At 46.7% G+C, this 21,509-nt stretch overlaps 1 protein-coding gene across 1 annotated transcript in view; it reads right to left on the bottom strand.

Moving 5' to 3' along the window:
- The window catches only part of EPS8L1 (EPS8 signaling adaptor L1), an 892,485-nt gene that overhangs the window by 22,127 nt on the left and 848,849 nt on the right, over window positions 1–21,509 (bottom strand). The window contains exon 20 of the mRNA XM_082273475.1: window positions 17,179–17,311. Coding sequence (XP_082129601.1) covers window positions 17,179–17,311 — 133 coding nt within the window. The remainder of the gene's footprint in view (window positions 1–17,178; window positions 17,312–21,509) is intronic.

Below are 21,509 nucleotides of genomic sequence, written 5' to 3'. Positions count from 1 at the left end.
TGGAGATGTGGTGGCAAGACAAGCTGCAACACTGAACCCTGTCCTGCATCCTTCCCAGCTGCCAGCAGAGTTACCCAGTGCACCGTGAAGGAAATGTAATGTCCCTGTCCTTGCCTGCTGGACCAAGAGTCAGCAGTAATGATTGTGAACTTTCCTGCTGACTGCTCTGTCCAATGAGGCCAAAACACTACCTTCCACATGACGGTAGAGAGTCAGGAATGGCCTTACGTGAAAAGAAATGTCTTTTTGGAACCTGCCACTGTGGTACAGCACATTCTACAAATTTGCAAAAGGGAGCAGAGTCTACCAGATGAAAAGGCAGCAATTGTAGCGCTAGCAATTTGGCCAAGCTAGCATTTAGATGCTGAGCATGTGGATGGCTGGGACAGTATTTCTTTCTATGGTTCAGCAACTGGGGTAGTGAAATTTGCCTGCTGCTCAAATCAAGCGGTGGTGTACTGCTAGCAGATTAGGTGCACGTATCTGTGGCACTCATTGCTATACCATCATCAATGCAGGTTTTTGAGAAGACCTGAGGTCAATGTTAGAGAAAATAAACTGGGACCAAATCCTAGGAACACTGACAACAGAGGAAAAATGGGAATGCTTTAGGAACATATTAAACAAATGCATCTCACAGTGCATTCCAATGGGAAATAAATTCAAAAGAGCCAAAGCCAAACCTGGCTGGCTTAGCCGTAATGTAAAAAAACGTATTAGGGAAAAAAAATGGCCTTCAAGAAAAATAAATCGGAGGGGACCTTATCGGCTTTCCAGCAATACAAGGAAGCAAATAGGAAATGTAAATACGAAATCAAAATGGCTAAAATCAAATTCGAGAGACAAATAGCGGAGGATAGTAAAAAGAACCCTAAAAAATGATTTAAATATATCAACAGCAAAATAAACTAGGTCAGAGCATATTGTACACATAATTAACGATGATTGGAGGATGGCTACAGAGGACACCGAAAAGGCAAAAGGCTTAATGCTTTTTTCTCCTCAGTCTTTAAACAGGAAAAGGAGGAGTATACTGACCTCAACTGTATGGTTAGCAGAACTTCACTGAACTTGCTGCTATGGCTAACAGAGGGTGAAATCAGGGAAAGGCTGGATAAAATTAACACCAATTTTTTGGTATTGGATGTTACTTGTATGTGTAATATTACTATATTTGTGAGTTTGTGAATGTGACCCCCATAAGGATTTCCTCAAGATTAAGCTTCAGTTGACAATTTATTCTGTCAAGGATTTTCCTTCCTCTAATGGTGGCTTGGCTTCAGTTACAGGTGTAATCAACATGGCAGAGTGCAGGTAACATTTTCTGTAACGTGACTGAGTGTCGTGACAAGAGCTTATAAGCAGCTCTAGCATCAACTCATCACACACTGTGTTTAGTTGACTGGCAGTGGAGGGGGCATTTATGAATATGTTAAACAGAATTGGCCACAGGACAGAACCTTGGGGTACCCCACTTACCACTCCAGACCAGTCTGAGTACACATTATTTAGTGCCACCCTTTTGACGCGCCCCTGTAACCAGTTTTGTATTCAAGAACAAACCTTGTGGTCGATGCCTGCACACCTCAGCTTGTAGATTAAGCATTTATAGGGAACTGTATCGAATGCCCTTGCAAAATCCAGATACACCACATCCACAGGTCTCCCCCTATCTAGATCGCAGCTCACCTCCTCGTAACGGGCTGGTCTGGCAAGAACGTCCCTTTGTAAACCCATGCTGATTACTACTAATGATACTGTTTTCATCAGCAAATTCTTGGATACAGTCCCTTATTATCCCCTCCAATAATTCACCTACTATTGATAGTCAGGCTGACTGGCCTGTAGTTCCCCCGGAATATGTCTCTGCTCTTTTTTTGAATATTGGTACCACATTTGCTTTTCTCCTATTAGCTGATAAAGTTCCTGTCAGTATGCTGTCCGCAAAGATTAGAAACAATGGTCTATCTATAACCCGTATAGTTCTTTCAGGACTCTCTGGTGTAAGCCACCTGGTCCTTGTGATTTGTTTTAGTTAAGCTTTTCAAGTGTTTCCTTGATTCCTGCCTCTGTTAGCCACAGCAGTATGTCCTGTGATGTGCTACTAACAATACTGTTATGGTCAGTATACTCTTCCTTTTTTTTTATGTAAAAACTGAGGAGAAGAAAGCATTTAGTACAGTTGCCTTCTCTGTGTCATCTGTAACCATCCTCCCTTCATCGTTTTTTATGCAGGCAATGTGCACTGAGCTCGCTTTTTTACTTTTAATATATCTAAAGAATTCCTTGGGGTTTTTGTTACTCTCCTCTTCTATGTGTCTCGCATAGTCTTTTTTAGCCGCCCTAATTTCCTTCTTACATTTCTTGTTACATTCCTTGTATTGTTGGAAAGCTGACAATGCCCCCTCTGCTTTATTTTGCTTAAAGACCATTTTATTTTCTCTAAGAAGATTTTTTACTTTACGGTTTAGCCACCCAGGTTTGACTTTCACTCTTTTATATTTATTGCCAATTGTAATGCACTGTGTGGTGGCTTTGTGTGAGACCAAAGGGTAAGGCCACAAATTAATAGTGCTCCTCTTCTACAGCAAAGCGGAGGAAACGCTGGTGTCGGGCACATATTGAAATGTGCAAGTAAGCATCTTTGACGTCGATAGAGGCTAGGAAATTCCCTTAATGTAGGGAAGGCACCACCGTGCGAATAGACTCCATTTTGAATTTCTGTACCAGCACAAAACATTTCAGGGCCTTGAGGTCCAGAATCAAACAAACCTTGCCTTCCTTATTTGGGACCGTAAACAAGTTTGAATAAAAAAACTTGAAACCGCTCTGATACTGGAATCGGGACAATCACTCCCTGAAACAACAGGTCCTGCCCTGCCCTGAAGAAAGCTTGCCGCTGGTCTGGGGACAGAGACATGTTTGAAGGAAAGAACCTTTCTGGAGGGCAAGAACAAAACTCTATCTTGTAACCAGACATAATTACTTTGTGGACCCATTTTTTGTTCACCAAGTCCACAGGCCCGGAAACAAACAAAGATGTACCCCCACCCCAGGTATGGGTGAGAGTGTACCTTGATGCTGAATGGGCCTTGCCATGGGTCTAGAGAATCCCGCTTTTGGCTTGCCAGACCAGGGCTGCTTGGATCCTCCTGAGGAGGGCTTGAAAGGTTTTGAACCCTTGTCAGTGGACCCTGAGGGAGGAAAAAACTTTTTGTGTGCGGAAAATGAAGTGCCGCGTCTGTGACAAGGCTCTTTCCCCTTCCCAGACTGCGGAAGAAAGGTGCTCTTCCCCCCGTGAGACTCTTAATGATGTCATCCAGGGTATCCCCAAACAGGCGATCACCTTGGAGGGGCAAATCAGTAAGAGCTTTTTTATAGGTTTGGTTCGCAGACCAACACTTAAGCCACAACACATGCCTAAGCACCACTTCCGAAACAGATTGTTTAGAAATCAAAGGGGCCACATCCGGAGAGGCATCGCAGACAAACTGCAGCCCCTGAACCAACTGGTCTGCCAACTCAACAATGACAGGGGTAATCTGCTCACCCCCAGATCATGGTGCAAAAGTTTAGTCCACTCAGTTAGAGTTTGCGACACCAGGACAATGGCCAGGACCTGCCGTAGCGCTGAACCAGCAATAGTGAACATATTGCGGGCCACAGACTCCACTTTTCTGTTAGCCAGATGTTTAAAGGCTGGGAATTCCTCTACTGGAATCAAGGTTGCTTTTTTTAACCTGAAGACAGGAGGGTCCACCACTGCTTGGACAGTCCGCTTCTTGAGGAGTGACTCTTTTCGAAGGGGTACCTCACCGCAAAGCGTTTAGGAACCACAAAGGGACATTTTGGATGCTCCCAATCTTTGTAAACAAACTTGTCAAAAAAGGAGGGATAAGGGAACACTTTTGCCATATGAGATGGCTTGTAAGTGCCAAAAGGGTCAGCCACCTCCGCAGTTGCCTCAGCTGCATCCTCCATCTTCAAAGTCTCCCGCACGGATGTAATCAGTGTGTCAACCAGAGCCTTCTTGTGTGCAGCTACAGCTGTGGAGGAATCATCCTCGCTCCGCAGGGTGAGCCACGTCCGCGGCAGCAGAGCCAGATTTAGGATCTGACGTGACAAATGAGGCATTGGTGGCGGGGGCTTTCTGCTTGCCCGCTGCCCTAAGGCCACCTCCACCCAGGAAACAAAAGAACTCCAGGACCGCCATCAGTGCATCAATAGAGGGCTGGGACCCAGAGGGACCTGCTGCCTCTGAGAGGGGGTCAGGTGGGGAAACATGCTCCTGAGACTCCATGAGTCAAAAAGCAGGAATCCACTAGCACAATGTGTCTAGCAGCGCTAAAGGACTCACCCATCGAAAGCACCGTACCCGTATTACCACAGGGGCACCCAAAGACAGAGTACCCTGCAACCTGCAGCAGAGAGAGGGGGGGATCCCACCAGGACTCCCACCCTACCGGAGGAGCGCTGGTCGGCACCAGAGATAGCCAGGCCTCCACGTGCAGTGTTCAGGGGAAAAGCAAACCCAGGAGTCAACCCTAGGGGAAAGGGAGGGCTCCTGTGCACACCGGACCAACCAAAATCGGCCGCTGGACTACACAAACATGGCTGGGAGGCTGAGAGAAAAAACAAGCCCCAAAGTTATGGCGCTGACCATGGCAAAATGGCTACCACATGTGGCGCCCACGAGGCCCGAGGGGATTGAGAAAAGAGCCCTGGAGCCTAGGCCACAACTCTGCAGTGAGTGGGGGACCCAGGCCACAGGACCACTACACTGGCAGCGCCCACTCCATCAGGGAAGTGCGTCCCTCTGGTGGTATGTCTGCCCCCCCCCCCCACCGGTATTGTGCACACCAGCCCACATCCTCCAATGACCTACTGTGCTACCCCGGGGGGGGGGGGAGTACAAGAGTGGCCTACAGGGACTACACAAAACATAGGGGGGCTGGGGGGAAGGAGGGGAACCCACAGGTCCCTCGTCCACCCCCCACAGCATCAAGGGGGAGAGGGGGGACTCTTACTCACCATACCACAGAACTAGGTGGGCACCACTCTAGACAGAATCTCCTCACCACCAAAATGAAGGGGCTGTTGGCCAGAAGGAAAGCTGCGACTCGGGGCTAAGGCCCGGTCAAATGTGACCTCGCAAGGCGTTTAACTTGCAGGCCAGCCCTGTCCAGTGGGGCTATGTCGCGGCCGACCCAGCGCAGAGCTCTGGTCTGTGCTCGCTCGCTGGCCAAACTGGGGGGACCACTGAAAAGATCCCGGCAGGGAGCTAGCTCCTTACTTCTTACTAGGCAGAAAAAAACTGAAGGCCTATAGCATAGAGGGGGCTGTAAACCAGCTAGGACTGCCCATAGGTGTAGCCAAGTTTTTTTTCTGCCTAGTATCCTACTCCTGTAGGGGGTGATATAACCCTATGGTTCTGAATATGGAGCACTGTGTCCATCAATGAACTAAAGAGAAATCTATATTTTACACTTTCTGTTATAAAACATATCCAATAAAATCTAATTTTTTCATAAATTTAGGCAACAATCTATTCTGCTACATGTCTTTGGTTAAATGAAATCCCAATAAGTGGATATTAATTAGTGTATATATTTGAAAATTGATCAATTCTGATGTACTGATGGCCTATCTCATTTCTTGAGGCCCTTAAAATACCAGTACAAATTCCCCCCAAATGACTCCTTTTGGAAAGCAAACAGCCTGAGGCATTTAGTAAGAGGCATGGCAAGTTTTTTTAACTTGTATTTTTTTTACCACAATTATTTGGAAAATGAAGCAATATACTTCAACATACTATCACCAGTGCAATACAACATCATTGTATGACTTGTGTGGGGGTGATCAGGAATACTGACTGGTGTCAGTAGGTTGTAAAAAATGTAATCATATTTTTATTACATTTTTTAAACAATGTATTTCCTTTTTTTTAATTTTTGTTACTTTAAAAAAAAAAAAAAAAAAAAAACTCTCTTCAGAGTACAGTGGCACCATAGTAGTCATTACTCTGGGGAGCTGATCAGGGATTATTTTTTTTTATGGTCATTGAAACAGCAATGTTTTCAACTGTCATGAATGACAGCTCTGATTACTAGTGATCTGTGATAGGCTACAGCTAATCACATGGTACTGTGATTGACCCAGGTACCATGTGATAGCTGTTGATATTGTGATCATGTGATTGCATAGCAGCATGCCCTCAACCAGGAACAGGCTGGATCACGTACATGTACAGTCAGGCCCATAAATATTGGGACATCGACACAATTCTACTCTTTTTGGCTCTATACACCACCACAATGGATTTGAAATGAAACAAATAAGATGTGCTTTAACTGCAGACTTTCAGCTTTAATTTGAGGGTATTTACATCCAAATCAGGTGAACGGTGTAGGAATTGCAACAATTTGTATATGTGCCTCCCACTTTTTAAGGGACCAAAAGTAATGGGACAGATTAAAAATCCTAAATCAAACTTTCACTTTTTAATACTTGGTTGCAAATCCTTTGCAGTCAATTACAGCCTCAAGTCTGGAACGCATAGACATCACCAGGGGCTGGGTTTCATCCCTGGTGATGCTCTGCCAGGACTCTACTGCAACTGTATTCAGTTCCTGCTTGTTCTTGGGGCATTTTCCCTTCAGTTCTGTCTTCAGCAAGTGAAATGCATGCTCAATCAGATTCAGGTCAGGTGATTGACTTGGCCATTGCATAATATTCCACTTCTTTCCCTTAACCACTTTACCACCGGAGGATTTTGCTGTCTTACGTCCAGGCCACTTTTTGCGATTCGGCACTGTGCGAATTTAACTGACAATTGCGCGGTCGTGCGATGCTATACCAAAACGAAATTTACGTCCTTTTTTTCCCACAAACAGAGCTTTCTTTTGGTGGTATTTGATTTTTGATTTTTACTTTTTGCGCTATAAACAAAAAAAGAGCGTAAATTCTGAAAAAATAACATTTTTCAAATTTTTTTTATATGAAATTCCCCCCAAAAAAATGTAAAAATCAAAATTTTTTTAAATTTTTGGCCAATTTGTTTTCTGCTACCGAAGTTTGGTAAAAAAAAATCAGAATAAGCGTATTTTGATTGGTTTGCGGAAAAGTTATTGCGTTTACTAACTAAGGGAAAGATTTCTGTAATTTTTGGTGTTTTTTTTTTTAACGAGTAATGGCGGCGATCTGCGTTTTTTTTTTGCGTGACTGTGACATTGCGGCAGACAGATCGTACCCTTGACTGACATTTTTGACACTTTTGGGGGTACCAGTGACAGTGGGAACGAGCCACTTTGCCGCAGTACAGTCAACGTGACTGGTCGGCAAGTGGTTAAACTCTTTGGTTGCTTTCTCTGTATGCTTCGGGTCATTGTCCATCTGCACTGTGAAGCGCCGTCCAATGAGATCTGAAGCATTTGGCTGAATATGAGCAGATAATATTGCCTGAAACACTTCAGAATTAATCCTGCTGCTTTTGTCAGCAGTCACATCATCAATAAATACAAGAGAACCAGTTCCATTGGCAGCCATACATGCCCACACCATGACACTACCTCCACCATGCTTCACTGATGAGGTGGTATACTTTGGATCATGAGTAGTTCCTTTCCTTCTCCATACTCTTCTCTTCCCATCACTCTGGTACAAGTTGATCTTGTTCTCATCTGTCCATAGGTTGTTGTTCCAGAACTGTGAAGGCTTTTTTTAGATGTTGTTTGGCAAACTCTAATCTGGCCTTCCTGTTTTTGAGGCTCACCAATGGTTTACATCTTGTGGTGAACCCTCTGTATTCACTCTGGTGAAGTCTTCTCTTGATTGTTGACTTTGACACACATACACCTACCTCCTGGAGAGTGTGCTTGATCTGGCCAACTGTTGTGAAGGGTGTTTTCTTCAACAGGGAAAGAATTCTTCGGTCATCCACCACCGTTGTTTTCCGTGGTCTTCTGGGTCTTTTGGTGTTGCTGAGCTCACCGATGCGTTCTTTCTTTTCAAGGATGTTCCAAACAGTTGATTTGGCCACACCTAATGTTTTTGCTATCTCTCTGGTGGGTTTGTTTTTGTTTTTTCAGACTAATGATGGCTTGCTTCACTGATAGTGACAACTCTTTGGATCTCATATTGAGAGTTGACAGCAACCGATTCCAAATGTAAATAGCACACTTGAAATGAACTCTGGACCTTCTATCTGCTCCTTGTAAATTGGATAATGAGGGAATAACACACACCTGGCCATGGAACAGCTGAGCTGTTTTTTGGTCCCTTAAAAAGTGGGAGGCACATTTACAAACTGTTGTAATTCCTACACTGTTCACCTGATTTGGATGTAAATAGCCTCAAATGAAAGCTGAAAGTCTGCAGTTAAAGAGCATCTTGTTTGTTTCATTTCAAATCCATTGTGGTTGTGTATAGAGCCAAAAATATTAGAATTGTGTTGATGTCCCAATATTTATGGACCTGACTGTACATGATCCAGCCTGCCTATGCTGGCCACCTGCAGTAAATGCACTTTGGGTGGTTGACAAGTGGTTAAAACAAAGAAGAATACAGTATGTACACAGCACCAGTTTAGGTAGCTAAGTAAAAAGCAACAAAGTTACATAATCTCTCAGATGAGCAGAGGGGTTCTAAAGTCCTGAGCTAGGGTAAAAATGTTGCTCTTTCACATATACAGTACCGTGAGTCATTTCACCAGATACAATTATAGAAAAAAAGCCTGGAAAAGAAAATAAATGTAGCAGCAACATCCAAGGACTGGTAGGCTGCAATATATAACAATTTTGTTCTTGGGTTTATAGGGCACAATATGACAGAGGTATAACCATGTAACAGAGAGCACTGTAATAATTCTCCAGAAACCTACTGTTCTTATACTAGTGTTTAAATGGGATGTATAAGTTGTCTGTCAGGAGATTTTTTTTTTTTTTTTAATCCAAAAAGGGTTTTATTGAGAAAACAAAAGGAAGACAGATAGGAACATGCATAATAAAGACAACCATGTACATATGAAAAGGTTTGCACCCATCGCAGGGGTCATACTTCATAACATAAAGAAAGTTACAGAGCAATACAGAGATGTCAAAAACCACACTGGTGGTAGGATAGTTGAGACACCAGAACACCTTCTAGCTAATGTTAACATATTCAAATGCTGCGAAGTATCAAAATGGACAGGGTTCGGTATGTATTATACAGATATCTCTCCATACCAACAGTACAATCCCCACTATAAATGAACATAAGGAGAAAATGACCCCCTCCTTGAGCGCGACGGCTCTAAACCATCTTATCCATATAGAAGTCAAAGAGAGGTAAAAGAGCGAGGGACGAGCCTCAGCCATAGCAAAAAGGGAAATAGATAGAAGAAGCCAATTTCAGGAGAAGGAAAGAATGGGAAGAAGGAGAGATGGGGGGGGGGGGGTAAGAATAGTAGAAGCAGAGAAGGAAATGAAGGGAAGAAAAAAGAAACAAAGAGAAAAGTCAGGTGAGAAGAATCCCAGATCACAGAAAGTGTCTACCAATAAGCCTAGGCCTGCAGAATTCGGTGCATGAGCAGCTGCGCTGGGGCTAAACCTGGGCAAACCAAACAAATCCTGCCAAATCGTGTGAAAATTTTTGACTGCATTCCTGTGGCGGTATGCCAGTTGTTCCTGCAATAGAATTGTATTTACTCGTGCCACCCACTGTGCCAATGTAGGAACCGTAGTGCCCATCCAGTAACTGGCAATCAATTTCCTAGCCAGATACAGCAGCCGCTGCACCATTATATATGTACCGGGGACAAATGGTTCCGAATCCAGTATGCCCAAAAGGCACACTAAAGGGTCAACCGCTATAGGAGCATGGTCATCAACTTGTGAGATACAGTGTGTAACCTGAGCCCAATACCTGACCAACTTTGGGCATCTAAAGTCTCCCCTGTGGGCAGGGCCGGACTGGGAATACAATTCAGCCCTGGAAATAATTTCATACCAGCCCCATAGCATTATTATACCAGCCCAAAAGCATAATGCCATTATTTTCTTGTTCATAATAGGGAAAACCAGGAGTTTTAAAGCACTTTTGAAGAGTGTATTATGTATAGATAAGACAGACATGAAAGCACATAGAGCTTTATAAATATAAGAGCAAACTTCTTTCCAGGTTCCCTCTCAGAGACTGCAGACACGATAAAAGACAATTGATGGTCAGAGGCTACAGACATGTTACAGGAGCTGGTCAGAGGCTGCGGACACAGTACAGGAGATGTAAGAGACCATGGACAGGATACAGGAGATGGTCAGAGGTTGCAGACATGGTACAGGAGATGTCATGGGCTGTGGACATGGTACAGGAGAGGTCATGGGCTGCTGACATGTAACAGGAGATGTCATGGGCTGCGGACATGTAACAGGAGATGATCAGAGGTTGCAGACATGGTACAGGAGAGGTCATGGGCTGCTGACATGTAACAGGAGATGTCATGGGCTGCGGACATGGTATAGGAGATAGCATGGGCTGCTGACATGTAACAGGAGATGTCATGGGTTGCTGACATGTAACAGGAGATGTCATGGGCTGCGGACATGGTACAGGAGATGTCATGGGCTGCTGACATGTAACAGGAGATGATCAGAGGTTGCAGACATGGTACAGGAGATGTCATGGGTTGCGGATATGGTACAGGAGATGTTATGGGCTGCGGACATGGTACAGGAGATGTCATGGGCTGCGGACATGGTACAGGAGATGTCATGGGCTGCGGACATGGTACAGGAGATGTCATGGGCTGCGGACATGGTACAGGAGATGTCATGGGCTTGCGGACATGGTACAGGAGATGTCATGGGCTGCGGACATGGTACAGGAGATGATCAGAGGTTGGGGACATGGTACAGGTGCCTGAGGAGGAGAGGGGGGCAACTAGAACATGTTACACCCTGAATACTGGGGGAGCTACACTCAGATTGAAATTCAGCTGTTCCCTGCTGAACTAGACAAATCTCAATCTATGAGTAGCCAGCTTTACCTTATTCCTTGCTCCTGTAGGCTTCCTCCAGTGCTGTAACTTGTCCCCTTCAGCTTCTATGTAGAGTACTGACTGTGGTCACACTCCAGCCTCCCAATCATACTATACAGGGTTAATGTCCCTGCATTGTATGTGATGATGTCAGGACTTTGTGTGGAGGAAGAGAGCACTGGAGCTGGCTGCAACATGGAATAAGGTAAAAGGGGCCTTTCTCCCCCTCCCCCTCCCCACACCTACACTGCATGGGTGTACTTTTATACTTTCCTATAGTTGGCTCTGTTATGTAATTACATTAATTTCTGTTTATACTTAGATTTTTCTAATAGGTTAGGAATATGCTTAGACTTCTGAGGTGATACATAGATGTATTCCATATACATACTATATCTTATTATATAAGATGTGTGTGGAATACATCTATGAATCACCTCAGATGTCCCAGTATATCCCTAATCTGTTCAAGAAAGTCTCTCTCTATCTGTCTCAGTAAACCTGCAATGTAAGGTGCAGGGCAGGTTTACACACAGCATTGTACAGGGTGGAAGGCAGAGAAGGTCAGGACTCACAGGGAGAAGATGAAGGCTGCCATCCATCTGTCCGCTCAGATCTTCATACAGGAAGAGATATGTGCTGGGCAGGAAGCTATGATCGGGACTGCTGTCTGTGTAACTTCTTCTAGCTCCGCCCACCTGTACTGGAGCTCTGTGAAAGCCCCGACTCAGCCTGCTGACAAAAAGAGGCGTGGCTGCACTGCAAAAGCATATCACTACACCAGACACTAATGAAGTTGTCGGCCGGCCACTGCTCTTGTGAGAAAAAAAAAAACATCCCACAGCAGCTCAATAGCCGATAGCAGCCCCAGGGCAGCAGGCCTGCCGGGAAATTTCCCGCTATCCCGGCAAGCCAGTCCGGCCCTGCCTGTGGGAGTTACACTTAGGGCACAAAGGCGTATCTCTCCTGCCCCATTTATGCAGGAGGACCAGGGTACGATACGTCCTATGGAGTATAAAAAGCTGGGAGAGTTTGTGGGAGGCCAACAGGGACACCGAGGGGAGGACCTCCAGGGCCTGATCCCACTGGTCCCCGTCGATATCACCCAAATCCAACTCCCAGGCTGTTCTACACTTCAAGGAAGCCGGGTTCTGTATACATGAGAGAAGCCACTGATATCTAAGGGAAATTAGTCCCCTTGTCAGAGAAATGGCCATGCTACTACTGGCAACTTTGCCAGTACTTCCCATGGCCGCAATGGACTCAGGCCATAGACTCATTCACTAGCCTATAAAAGGACTCTGCTAAGCCCATCAAATTGCTGGATTGTCTTCAGCTCCTCCTGTTTCCTGAGCGTTGCTACTTTCTGGATTCCAGTTTGACCCGGCTTGTTCCTGACCTGTCTGCTCTCTCTCCTGGCTTTTGACCCTCTGCTTAGTCTGACCATCCCTGCTCCAGTTTGGCTCTCCAGTTATCTGACCTCAGCTTGGCTCATGTTCTTGCTTCCTGTCTACCTGCCCTCCAGTACCTGATCTCGGCTTTCCCACTGACTTGTCTGCTTCTGGCCTTACTGCTACACCTGTGGCTTGCACCTGTTGCAGCTTCCTGCCGAGCCCTGTGTTTGACCCCCGGCCGGTCTTACACCTACTGCCTGGTTGTTCCTGGTTCCTCTTTGGACTGTCCGGTGTATCCCTGCCCAGCACTCTGCCAGAGACCGCCTGCCTACCATCAGGACCCTGCCGGCAACCAGTGCTTCTGTGGGCGCTACACCCTCTGTCTCAACCCCAGGGGTGTGCCGCACTCAGCCGCAAGGGGAGCCCTCTCTGCATCTTGGCCTCGGATCAGGTATGTGACAGTACAATCCAGCCATGTCAGAGAAATGGCCATGCTTCAACTGGCAACTCCGCCAGTACTTCCAATGGCCGCAATGGACTCAGGTCATAGACTCATTGTCAGTGAAATGGCTGTGCTGCAACTGGCAACTTTGCCAGTACTTCCCATGGCCGCAATGGACTCAGGCCATCGACTCATTCACTAGCCTATAAAAGGACTCTGCTCAGCCCATCAAATTGCTGGATTGTCTTCAGCTCCTCCTGTTTCCTGAGCATTGCTACTTCCTGGATTCCAATTTGACCCGGCTTGTTCCTGACCTGTCTGCTCTCTCTCCTGGCTTTTGACCCTCGGCTTAGTCTGACCATCCCTGCTCCAGTTTGGCTCTCCAGTTATCTGACCTCGGCTTGGCTCACGGACTTGCTTCCTGTCTACCTGCCCTCCAGTACCTGATTTCGGCTTTCCCACTGACTTGTCTGCTTCTGGCCTTACTGCTACACCTTTGGCTTGCACCTGTTGCAGCTACCTGCCGAACCCTGTGTTTGACCCCTGGCCGGTCTTACACCTTCTGCCTGGTTGTTCCTGGTTCCTCCTTGGACTGTCCGGTGTATTCCTGCCCAGCATTCTGCCAGAGACCGCCTGCCTACCATCAGGACCCTGCTGGCAACCAGTGCTTCTGTGGGCGATACACCCTCTGTCTCAACCCCAGGGGTGTGCCGCACTCAGCCGCAAGAGGAGCCCTCTCTGCATCTTGGCCTCGGATCAGGTACGTGACACCCCTCTTGTCCTGGGTCCTATCACTGAGTCCACAATCGTCTGGTCCGCCCGTCGTAAAGGGGATTGGCGCTGTTGCGCCTGTAGCGCATGACGCAATTGAAGGTAGCGATAAAAATGTCGACAGGGAAGCAGGAATTCAGTCTGTAATTGGTCAAATGGTTTAAGTACAGAGCCTTCAAACAATTGAGCCACATATTGTATGCTCCTGTAACTTAGCTACCTCCGGGTAAGCCGGATTCTCCCACAATGGAACTCTTTCCACAGGCGACGCAATAAGGTGGCAGTGCATGCAAGGCCCGGTAGAGATGGAAGATCCATCTCTAAGAGGGATGCCTCAGAGAGGGAATGCCGAGTATTAGTCAACAGCAAGACCTGTGGGTCCTGCTAGCGTTGATCCCCCCCACCCCTCTAAATGTTGCAACTGAGCGGCTCGGAAATACATCCTGGGCTGGGGCACAGCCAAACCACCCTTGTCCTTAGGAAATGGAGAGTAGATAGTTTAATGCGCGGCTGCTGTCTCCTCCAGACAAGGTCACGAAACTGAGACTCAACACGCTTGAACCAAGACATCGGGTTCCACACAGGAGTGTTATGGAATATGTATAGCAACTGTGGGGCCCGGAACATTTTTATTAAATTTACCCTGCCAACAACTGACAGAGGGAGTTTGCACCAACATCTACCTTTGGTTCGTTGTTTGTCTAGAAGAGGAAGCAGGTTCAGGTGCAGGTACTGTGTTGGTTCAGGGGAGACCTCAACCCCCAGGTATCGGAAAGTATTAGCCATCCGCAGACGACCCAGGGTCGGTAGGGACGGATTGGATATAGGGTCCAAGGGCATCAATATAGACTTGTCCTAGTTAATAGAAAAACCGGAAAATGAACCAAATTTTTTAATGAGTACCATAAGCGCATTGAGGGAACCCTCTGTGTCACCCAGAAATAGGAGTGTGTTGTCTGCATATAACGACACCTTCTCTTCCAGTACCCCTCTACGGAATCCTATAACAGCCGGGCTACTCCTAATAAGGGCAGCCAACGGCTAAATCGCCAGGGCGAACAGCAGGGGAGATAAAGGACACCCCTGTCTGGTGCCCCGATACAAGGGAAATGGGGGAGAAAGTCCCCATTCACCCTGGCCCGAGCACGCGGTGCCGAATATAAGGCTTTCACCCAGCTGATGAAATCCTTCCCCAAACCAAAACGTGAAAGAACCTCCCACAGATACGGCCACTCGACACTATCAAATGCCTTAGCCGCATCTGCTCTATTACCCGTATTATCCACTGGGAGTTGAAGATTAAGGAAAAGTCGCCGAATGTTGATTGCCATAGACCTCCCCGTAATGAACCCGGACTGGTCAGGGTGAATAATATTAGTAATAACCTTAGACAGTCAGTTTGCAAGAGCTTTATGTCAGTAGTCAAAGAGATTGGCCGGTATGAGTCAGGAAACTTAGGATCCTTCCCCGGCTTGGGCAGCACTATAATAATGGCTTCACTCATGGAATCCAGCAAGACACCAGTACGCATAATGTCCCGCATAGTAGAGAGGAGGACCGGCAAGAGTACCTTCCCATACGTCGTATACACTTCCACCGGCAGGCCGTCCGCCCCCGGGGCTTTATTAGTGGGTGCTTGTCCTAGTAATGGGGCCATTAATCTTGAGCACTGAGCTGAGGCAAGGAACACCCATCCAAAAAGGAGGACATGGCAGTCCCCGCTCCCCCACGCTTGGACTGATATAATTCCGCATAGAAACTTTGGGGGAAAACACGACAGTCTCGCTCAGCCGAGCGGCACTTCCAGATGCAGTGCCCCCTAGGGGGCAAAACTCAAATGGAGGAACAGAGACTTGAAGACGGTCCTTCCTTGTTCCTTATAGTAGACAGAGAATCACAGCCAATAAAGGATAAGTGCAACCCCGGATTTAAGGGGGTACCGGCCGGGCCAGATTTAGTTCCTCCCTGTCCAGCCAGTGCATAGCAGCCGGAGGGTTATCAAAGAAATGAGTGGAGCCATTTGCAATAACCTTCAATTTTGCTGGGTAAAGCATAAAATAAGGCACATTTAGCTTGCGCAGTCTCTTCTTTATATCCAAGAATTTGGCACGTCTGCTTTGCACTTCTGCAGAAAAGTCAGGGTAAAAAGAGACTCTGGTGTTGTCCACAGAGAGATCAGCGGTGGTTCTGGCTTTGCTCAGGATAACACCACGATCTTTATAATTGAGCAACTTAAAGAGAAAGGGTTTAGGGGGAGCTCCAGGTGGAGGGGGTCTGGCAGGAACTCTGTGTGCCCGCTTCACCGCGAACATGTGGGAGAAGGCATCTTTCCCAAAAGGTGTTAATGAGCCAAGCTTCAATAAAGGCTACAGGGTGCTTCCTTCAGCTTTTTCAGGGACCCCCACCGCCCGCACATTATTTCACCGTAGGCGGTTCTCCATATCTTCCAGCCTGGCGGCATTAGCTGTGGTAATAGTGTGAAGAAACTGAACATCCCGCTGTAATGGCTGCCACTCATCCTCTAAGGTGCTGACACGGCCCTCTAATGCTGCAGTGCGATCCCGCAATTTCTGCATGTCCTGGCGGACCAGGGACAGTTCCAGTTTCATGCCCTGCACCTCCCCCTGCTAATCTGGCGATATTTGCGTTGCCCGTGGTGACTGCAGAGAGGATCTCCCTCAGCGTGGGTCCAGAGTCCAGTTCAGGGGGTGAGGTAGGCCTCATGGATGACACTGCGCCCGCACCGGGGTAGGCCTGCGACCCAGCTCCCAGCACTGAAGGGGCTCCCCCATTCTCCGCATCCCCCAGGGCCATGTCCACATCACCCATATCCGCTGGGCAGGGAGGGGGAGCAGGCTCTTTACCTTGAGGCATGGAGAACAGACGCTGTGCGGCCTCCTTCTGCTTCTCTTTCGCGGAGCGGGCCGCAGCACCGCCATCTTGGCTGCCAGGGTCAGTCACCGGCCGGGAGTTCGTGCCTCGCCTGGACATCCGCCCGGATGGAAATACCGCCACAGAAGGTAAGTATGTGATGTCCGGACATCGTTCCGAGGATTGCAGGTAAGATGCGCGCAGGATGGCTGAGATTTTCAGGAGATATGACAGGATTCCGGCGGAGCTACAGCAGGACACGTCCGCTCGCATCACTTGCCGGCCACGCCCCCCTGTTTAGTGGGATGCATTAATCATTTATTGTTAGAATTCAAGTTTTTTTTTTTTTTTTTTATTAAAAGTTTTATTAGTTTTTCACAGAAAGAATAACAAACAAGCATTGCAGGTTCAGCAAACAATTAACAGGTGCATGGCCATACAATGATAAAGATTTCTTGTTCAAGGGAGCAAATATAAACCAAAACGGGAACACTCAGGCATCCCTTGCCTGAAACTTGCATCATCAAACGTAATTAGGTGAGAGCCTGATCATGCCTGGCTCTGCGTCCCGAAGAGACGCACTTTAACACACCACGATAATAAACAACAGGTGTACAGTAGGCAGGTGGAAAGATACCCTCCCACAGGAAGGAAAAAAGTAAAGATTAACAAAATTATGAGCATACCTCAAGAAGAGCCTTCTGTACCATGACCTGGCTGTATACTCTGGCACCTTCTTCGGGGCTCACAGCTTTAAATTCATCTTTTCTAAGAGAAAACAACTGAGCTCCATTTAACACTCCCAATGATTTTACAGTCCTATAACAAAGACAAAAGATTCTATATTATAAAGATGTATTTATCTCTTGGACGGTTCCCTTTGGGGATGATCATTACAAGAACATGAATACACATAGCGGCATATAACTACTTCAGTCTATACTATATATTTACAGTACCTGTTACTGGATTTGAATTTTTTGCCTCAATCTTTACAACTTGAATAATGGTACATAGGTTATCAGCTTGTGAATCCCTGGATATTCCCCTTTCAGCACTAGAATTAGCACATGGTTTCTAGGAAACCCAAAAGCAAACAAACTTCAAACAGATTTCTAATTCAATTTTCTAATTCACTGTCAGTGCTCTTCAGTACGGTCAGTATTCTTCAGACTGTAAACCACTAGATGGCACAAGCACTTTTAGAATATACAGCTCTTACATACAGTACATAGTTACATAGGTTAGTCTGGTTGAAAAAAGACACAAGTTCATCTAGCTTGACCAATAACTCTGACTCCTGTGGCAGCAGTTGATAAACAGCTCTCATCATACAGGCAGTTATCTTCCTATTCTACTTCTTTTGGATGTACCATCCAGCAAAGCAGTGTATAACCTTTCTGGTGCTTGAGGCACTCTTTGCTTAACCCTTCCAAGGCTGCAGGCCTAGGAGTTAGATACTTCAATATAGCCCCCTCCACAGATGAAGCATGGAAGTTCAAAGACTCTTCTTCAAGGTCACTCCAAACAGATATCCTCTCCCAGCATGCATCAATGACACCTACCTACCTGACTCTTAGTGCTTTGCCAGGGAGACATAAATATTCATAGCTCAATACTACTGTGGTAATTTGTTGTGTACCTGTATGTATGAATATGATATAGGGACCTTACAGTAAGTTCCTTGAGGCAGGGAATAATGTGACTGTACAGTATATAGCACACTGTGTAAATTGTCAGCGCTATATATCATCAACACCTGCTAAAAATAATAGTGATTACCCTGAGGAATTGTAAGATTGGCAAATTATCCTTCGGGTTAGTTATTATAAAGTGTATTTCTGTTGGTAGTGTAGCACCCTTGTCTTTATGCAAGGTTGCTGTTAAATTTAGTTTGCTGAGCCTTACTTAGCTTGGCTGTAATTATTCTGTGATTTAATTGGACTTCCCTTCTTAATCTGTTTGACTGCGTTTCTCCCTTCCGTCAGTAGGTGGCACTGTAGCCTCTGACACTAGAGTGAGAATTACAGTTAAACAAACTGTTAATGTCCATGTGTCCCTCAGCCAATCACAGTGTCACTACGGCATTGTGGGGGATCTTATTTAAAGGATGGGAGGTCCAATGATCGCTCTCTCCGCCCGGACCCCTTGGGGGAGGGTGTGTGCTGCTGTTGCTGCTGACTAGGCCTGAAGCCTGAGGCCTGGTCAGATACCTGGGATTCTGCTGAGGAGAGCCAGCGACCCACATGGGAAAGATCATCCACAGACATCCAGCAACCTGTGTGAGTAACCTGCTTGTACCTTATGGAGGATAGCTGTCCAGACAGTACAGACCACCAAAAAAGGGATTGTGTCTAGTGGAGAGAAGATGTCTCCCAGATCAATCTGAAGCTTATGGATACCTAATAATTCTCAAGGTCTGCTATCCTGTACTGCTGTCTGAATAACCTGTCTTTTGCAATGGGAGTCTGCCTAATAGACTGTTCTTAAAGGGTGTCCTGGACCCTACCCCTCTCTCCCCCTGTTTATTATTGTCCTGTTGAGAAGAAATAAACTATTCCTTTACTTCAGCATAAAAGTGACTGGCGCCCAACATTTATTTTACCTGCATCACTACCCACCATGCCTGACAATCCACACCCACAGGAGGTCATCACTAGGCCCTAGGGGGTTCTGGGGGTCCGCTACATTTGGCGCCCAACGTGGGGCGAAGCGGTATTTTTGTGGTGGTCGCCTATAGCAACCGCGCAGGAATCGACCGTTTGGCTCCGTGGGAGAGTGGCAAGTAACATCTTTTGTACCTCAAAGACTGTGTTTTGTCCTTTTAACAACGTGGGAAGAACCTAACTGTCTCTTTGCTCTGGGGAGAGTGTCAGCCTGGTCTTTTGTCTCTTTACGCCAGGGCTGAAGGGGTTAAGGCAGACTCCAGAAGATTTTTGGCGCCGCAAAGGAAAAGAGGCGGGCGCTGAAGATATTGCTGAACGGCTGGACCAATCCCTTGGCAGGGGGAGGGGTCGCTGTTCCCACGCGGAGGAAATTAAACCGCGCTTGTGTGCGCAGTTACCTGGCTGCACGTGTTGGAAGAGTGTGAAGATGGCGCACTTTGGAATTCCTTCTTCTGACCTGAGAGTGTTTGTGCCAGGCATCGGTTCTAGCCCCGCTGGGCTGAAGGAAGTCATCACTGACACTGGGGTGCGGTACACACCTAAAGGGAACCTGGTGCTGTACACGGCTGGAGGCTACGAAGCGATCGGGCTGACATGTGTGAAATGTTCAGGACTGGCTACTAGTATTCGGCCCTGGATCACCTGCGGAAGTTGCGGGGAATCGCTGTTGGAGGTAGTCTCACCGGCCATATCACCCCGGGTGCTGCAAGTGGACTGGCTCAAATGTGTTGCAACTGCCGATTCCGGACCGGCTCCAGTGGTCACTACTACTGTTGCTCTACCTGCTGAAGCTCCTGTTCTTTCTACTTCTTCAGCTACAGTGACCGCTGCAATGCCGGACATCCCAGTGACCTCCCGCCGTGGTCGCGGTCGAGGTCGCCTACTTGCTTTAATGATGGGATCACCGGAAAAGAAATCGCCTGAACCTGGTAAGCCTGATGTGGGTGAGGGTGGCGTACCTGTTGGGACTGTGAGACCAGTGTCTTCCTTGGGAGCAGAGTCAGGAGAGTCTGTTGCTATAATTTCCCGGCCTAACCTGCTCCCAGCTGAAGAGTTCTCCGCAGAGTCAGACTCCGATATAATGTCTGACCGAATCTCAGAACTGTTCTCTGACACTGTGTCATTTTGTGAAAATTGGTCTGATAGTGAGACTGAACCGCAAGTTGAGCCTACAAAGGAGGATGTCCATTCACCCAATATTACCTCCAGTATTAGGCCTACCTTGCCTTTGCCTGCAAGTCATGAATCTGGTCCTGCAAGTGTCCCTCCAAGACCAGATACAGTTGCAGGGTATCCTGTCAAGTGTGCTCCAGATACGCCTGTGTTGCTTGGCTATGGAGACCCTAGAATCTTGTCAAAATTGTCTAAGTTTCAGCGAATTGTGATGAAGAAAATAGCTGAAGAATATGGCTATTTGTATCCTTATGTGCCAGAGTCTCTTGTAGCTGAAATTCAAGACAAGCGGGCTCAATGGATTGACAGTGCAATCAGAGATTATCTGAGAATTCCTGCATACCGTAAAATCTCTGAGTTATCACCCAGACAAGCAGAACAGTACACTAAAGTTCTGAAAACCTGGGACTATGGTCGGCATATATACCCGGATTGTGTCATTATAAGGAGGCCCAATCAAGCTGATGCAAGGCATTACATCACCACTATTGGATCTTCTGGGAAGCCTATTCAACTGCCTGATCCACGATACTACTGGTGATGTATAAAGCTTGAATTTCTGTGTCAAAATCCTATGGAATACAGCTGTGTGATGTCAAGTTTGAAGCTGTATCCGTCTCACCAGAAGCTGTTCCTCTTTTGAAAGTTGCTTTGGGGACACTCCTGTCTGTGCTATGTTACTGCTGGGCTGTGCTCTGAATTGCCAGCAGCTACAGGAGGTGCCCTGAAAAGTGACATGCTGACCTGTTGCTCTTCATTGTCAGTGTGTCTTGCTATGAAAAAGGTGAGATGAAATGACATGTGCAGTGGGACTTTGTTTGCTCTGGAAAAGTGAATAAGCAAAGTTCATGATGATTATAGTCCTCTGCAATTTTTGTGTGGCTGTGTTGCTCCTGGAAGTAGCCATGCAAACAAGCTCAAGTTAAATACCTGCTGGCTTATGCTTGAATGGCCAGCATGCTTCTCATCCAGGTGTGAAGAAAACTAGCCTCAGCCTCCTGGAGAAAATGGCTGATGCTATCTTTCAGTTATTGGTGTTGCCTGTTTGCAACACTATCATCAGTTTGGTACAACTACTGAACTCGAACTTTCCTAGAAAGGAGTGTGTTTTTCTATTTTTGAAACGAAAGCAATAAGTAAAGTGCCTGCTGGACTTTGGTGTAACAGAGCCAGCAAGA

The sequence above is a fragment of the Pelophylax lessonae genome (assembly GCF_965119305.1).
Source record: "Pelophylax lessonae genome assembly, chromosome: 12".
Lineage (NCBI taxonomy): Eukaryota > Metazoa > Chordata > Amphibia > Anura > Ranidae > Pelophylax > Pelophylax lessonae.
Note: the sequence above shows the minus strand (reverse complement) of the source record. Positions and strands in the feature narration are given on the sequence as shown.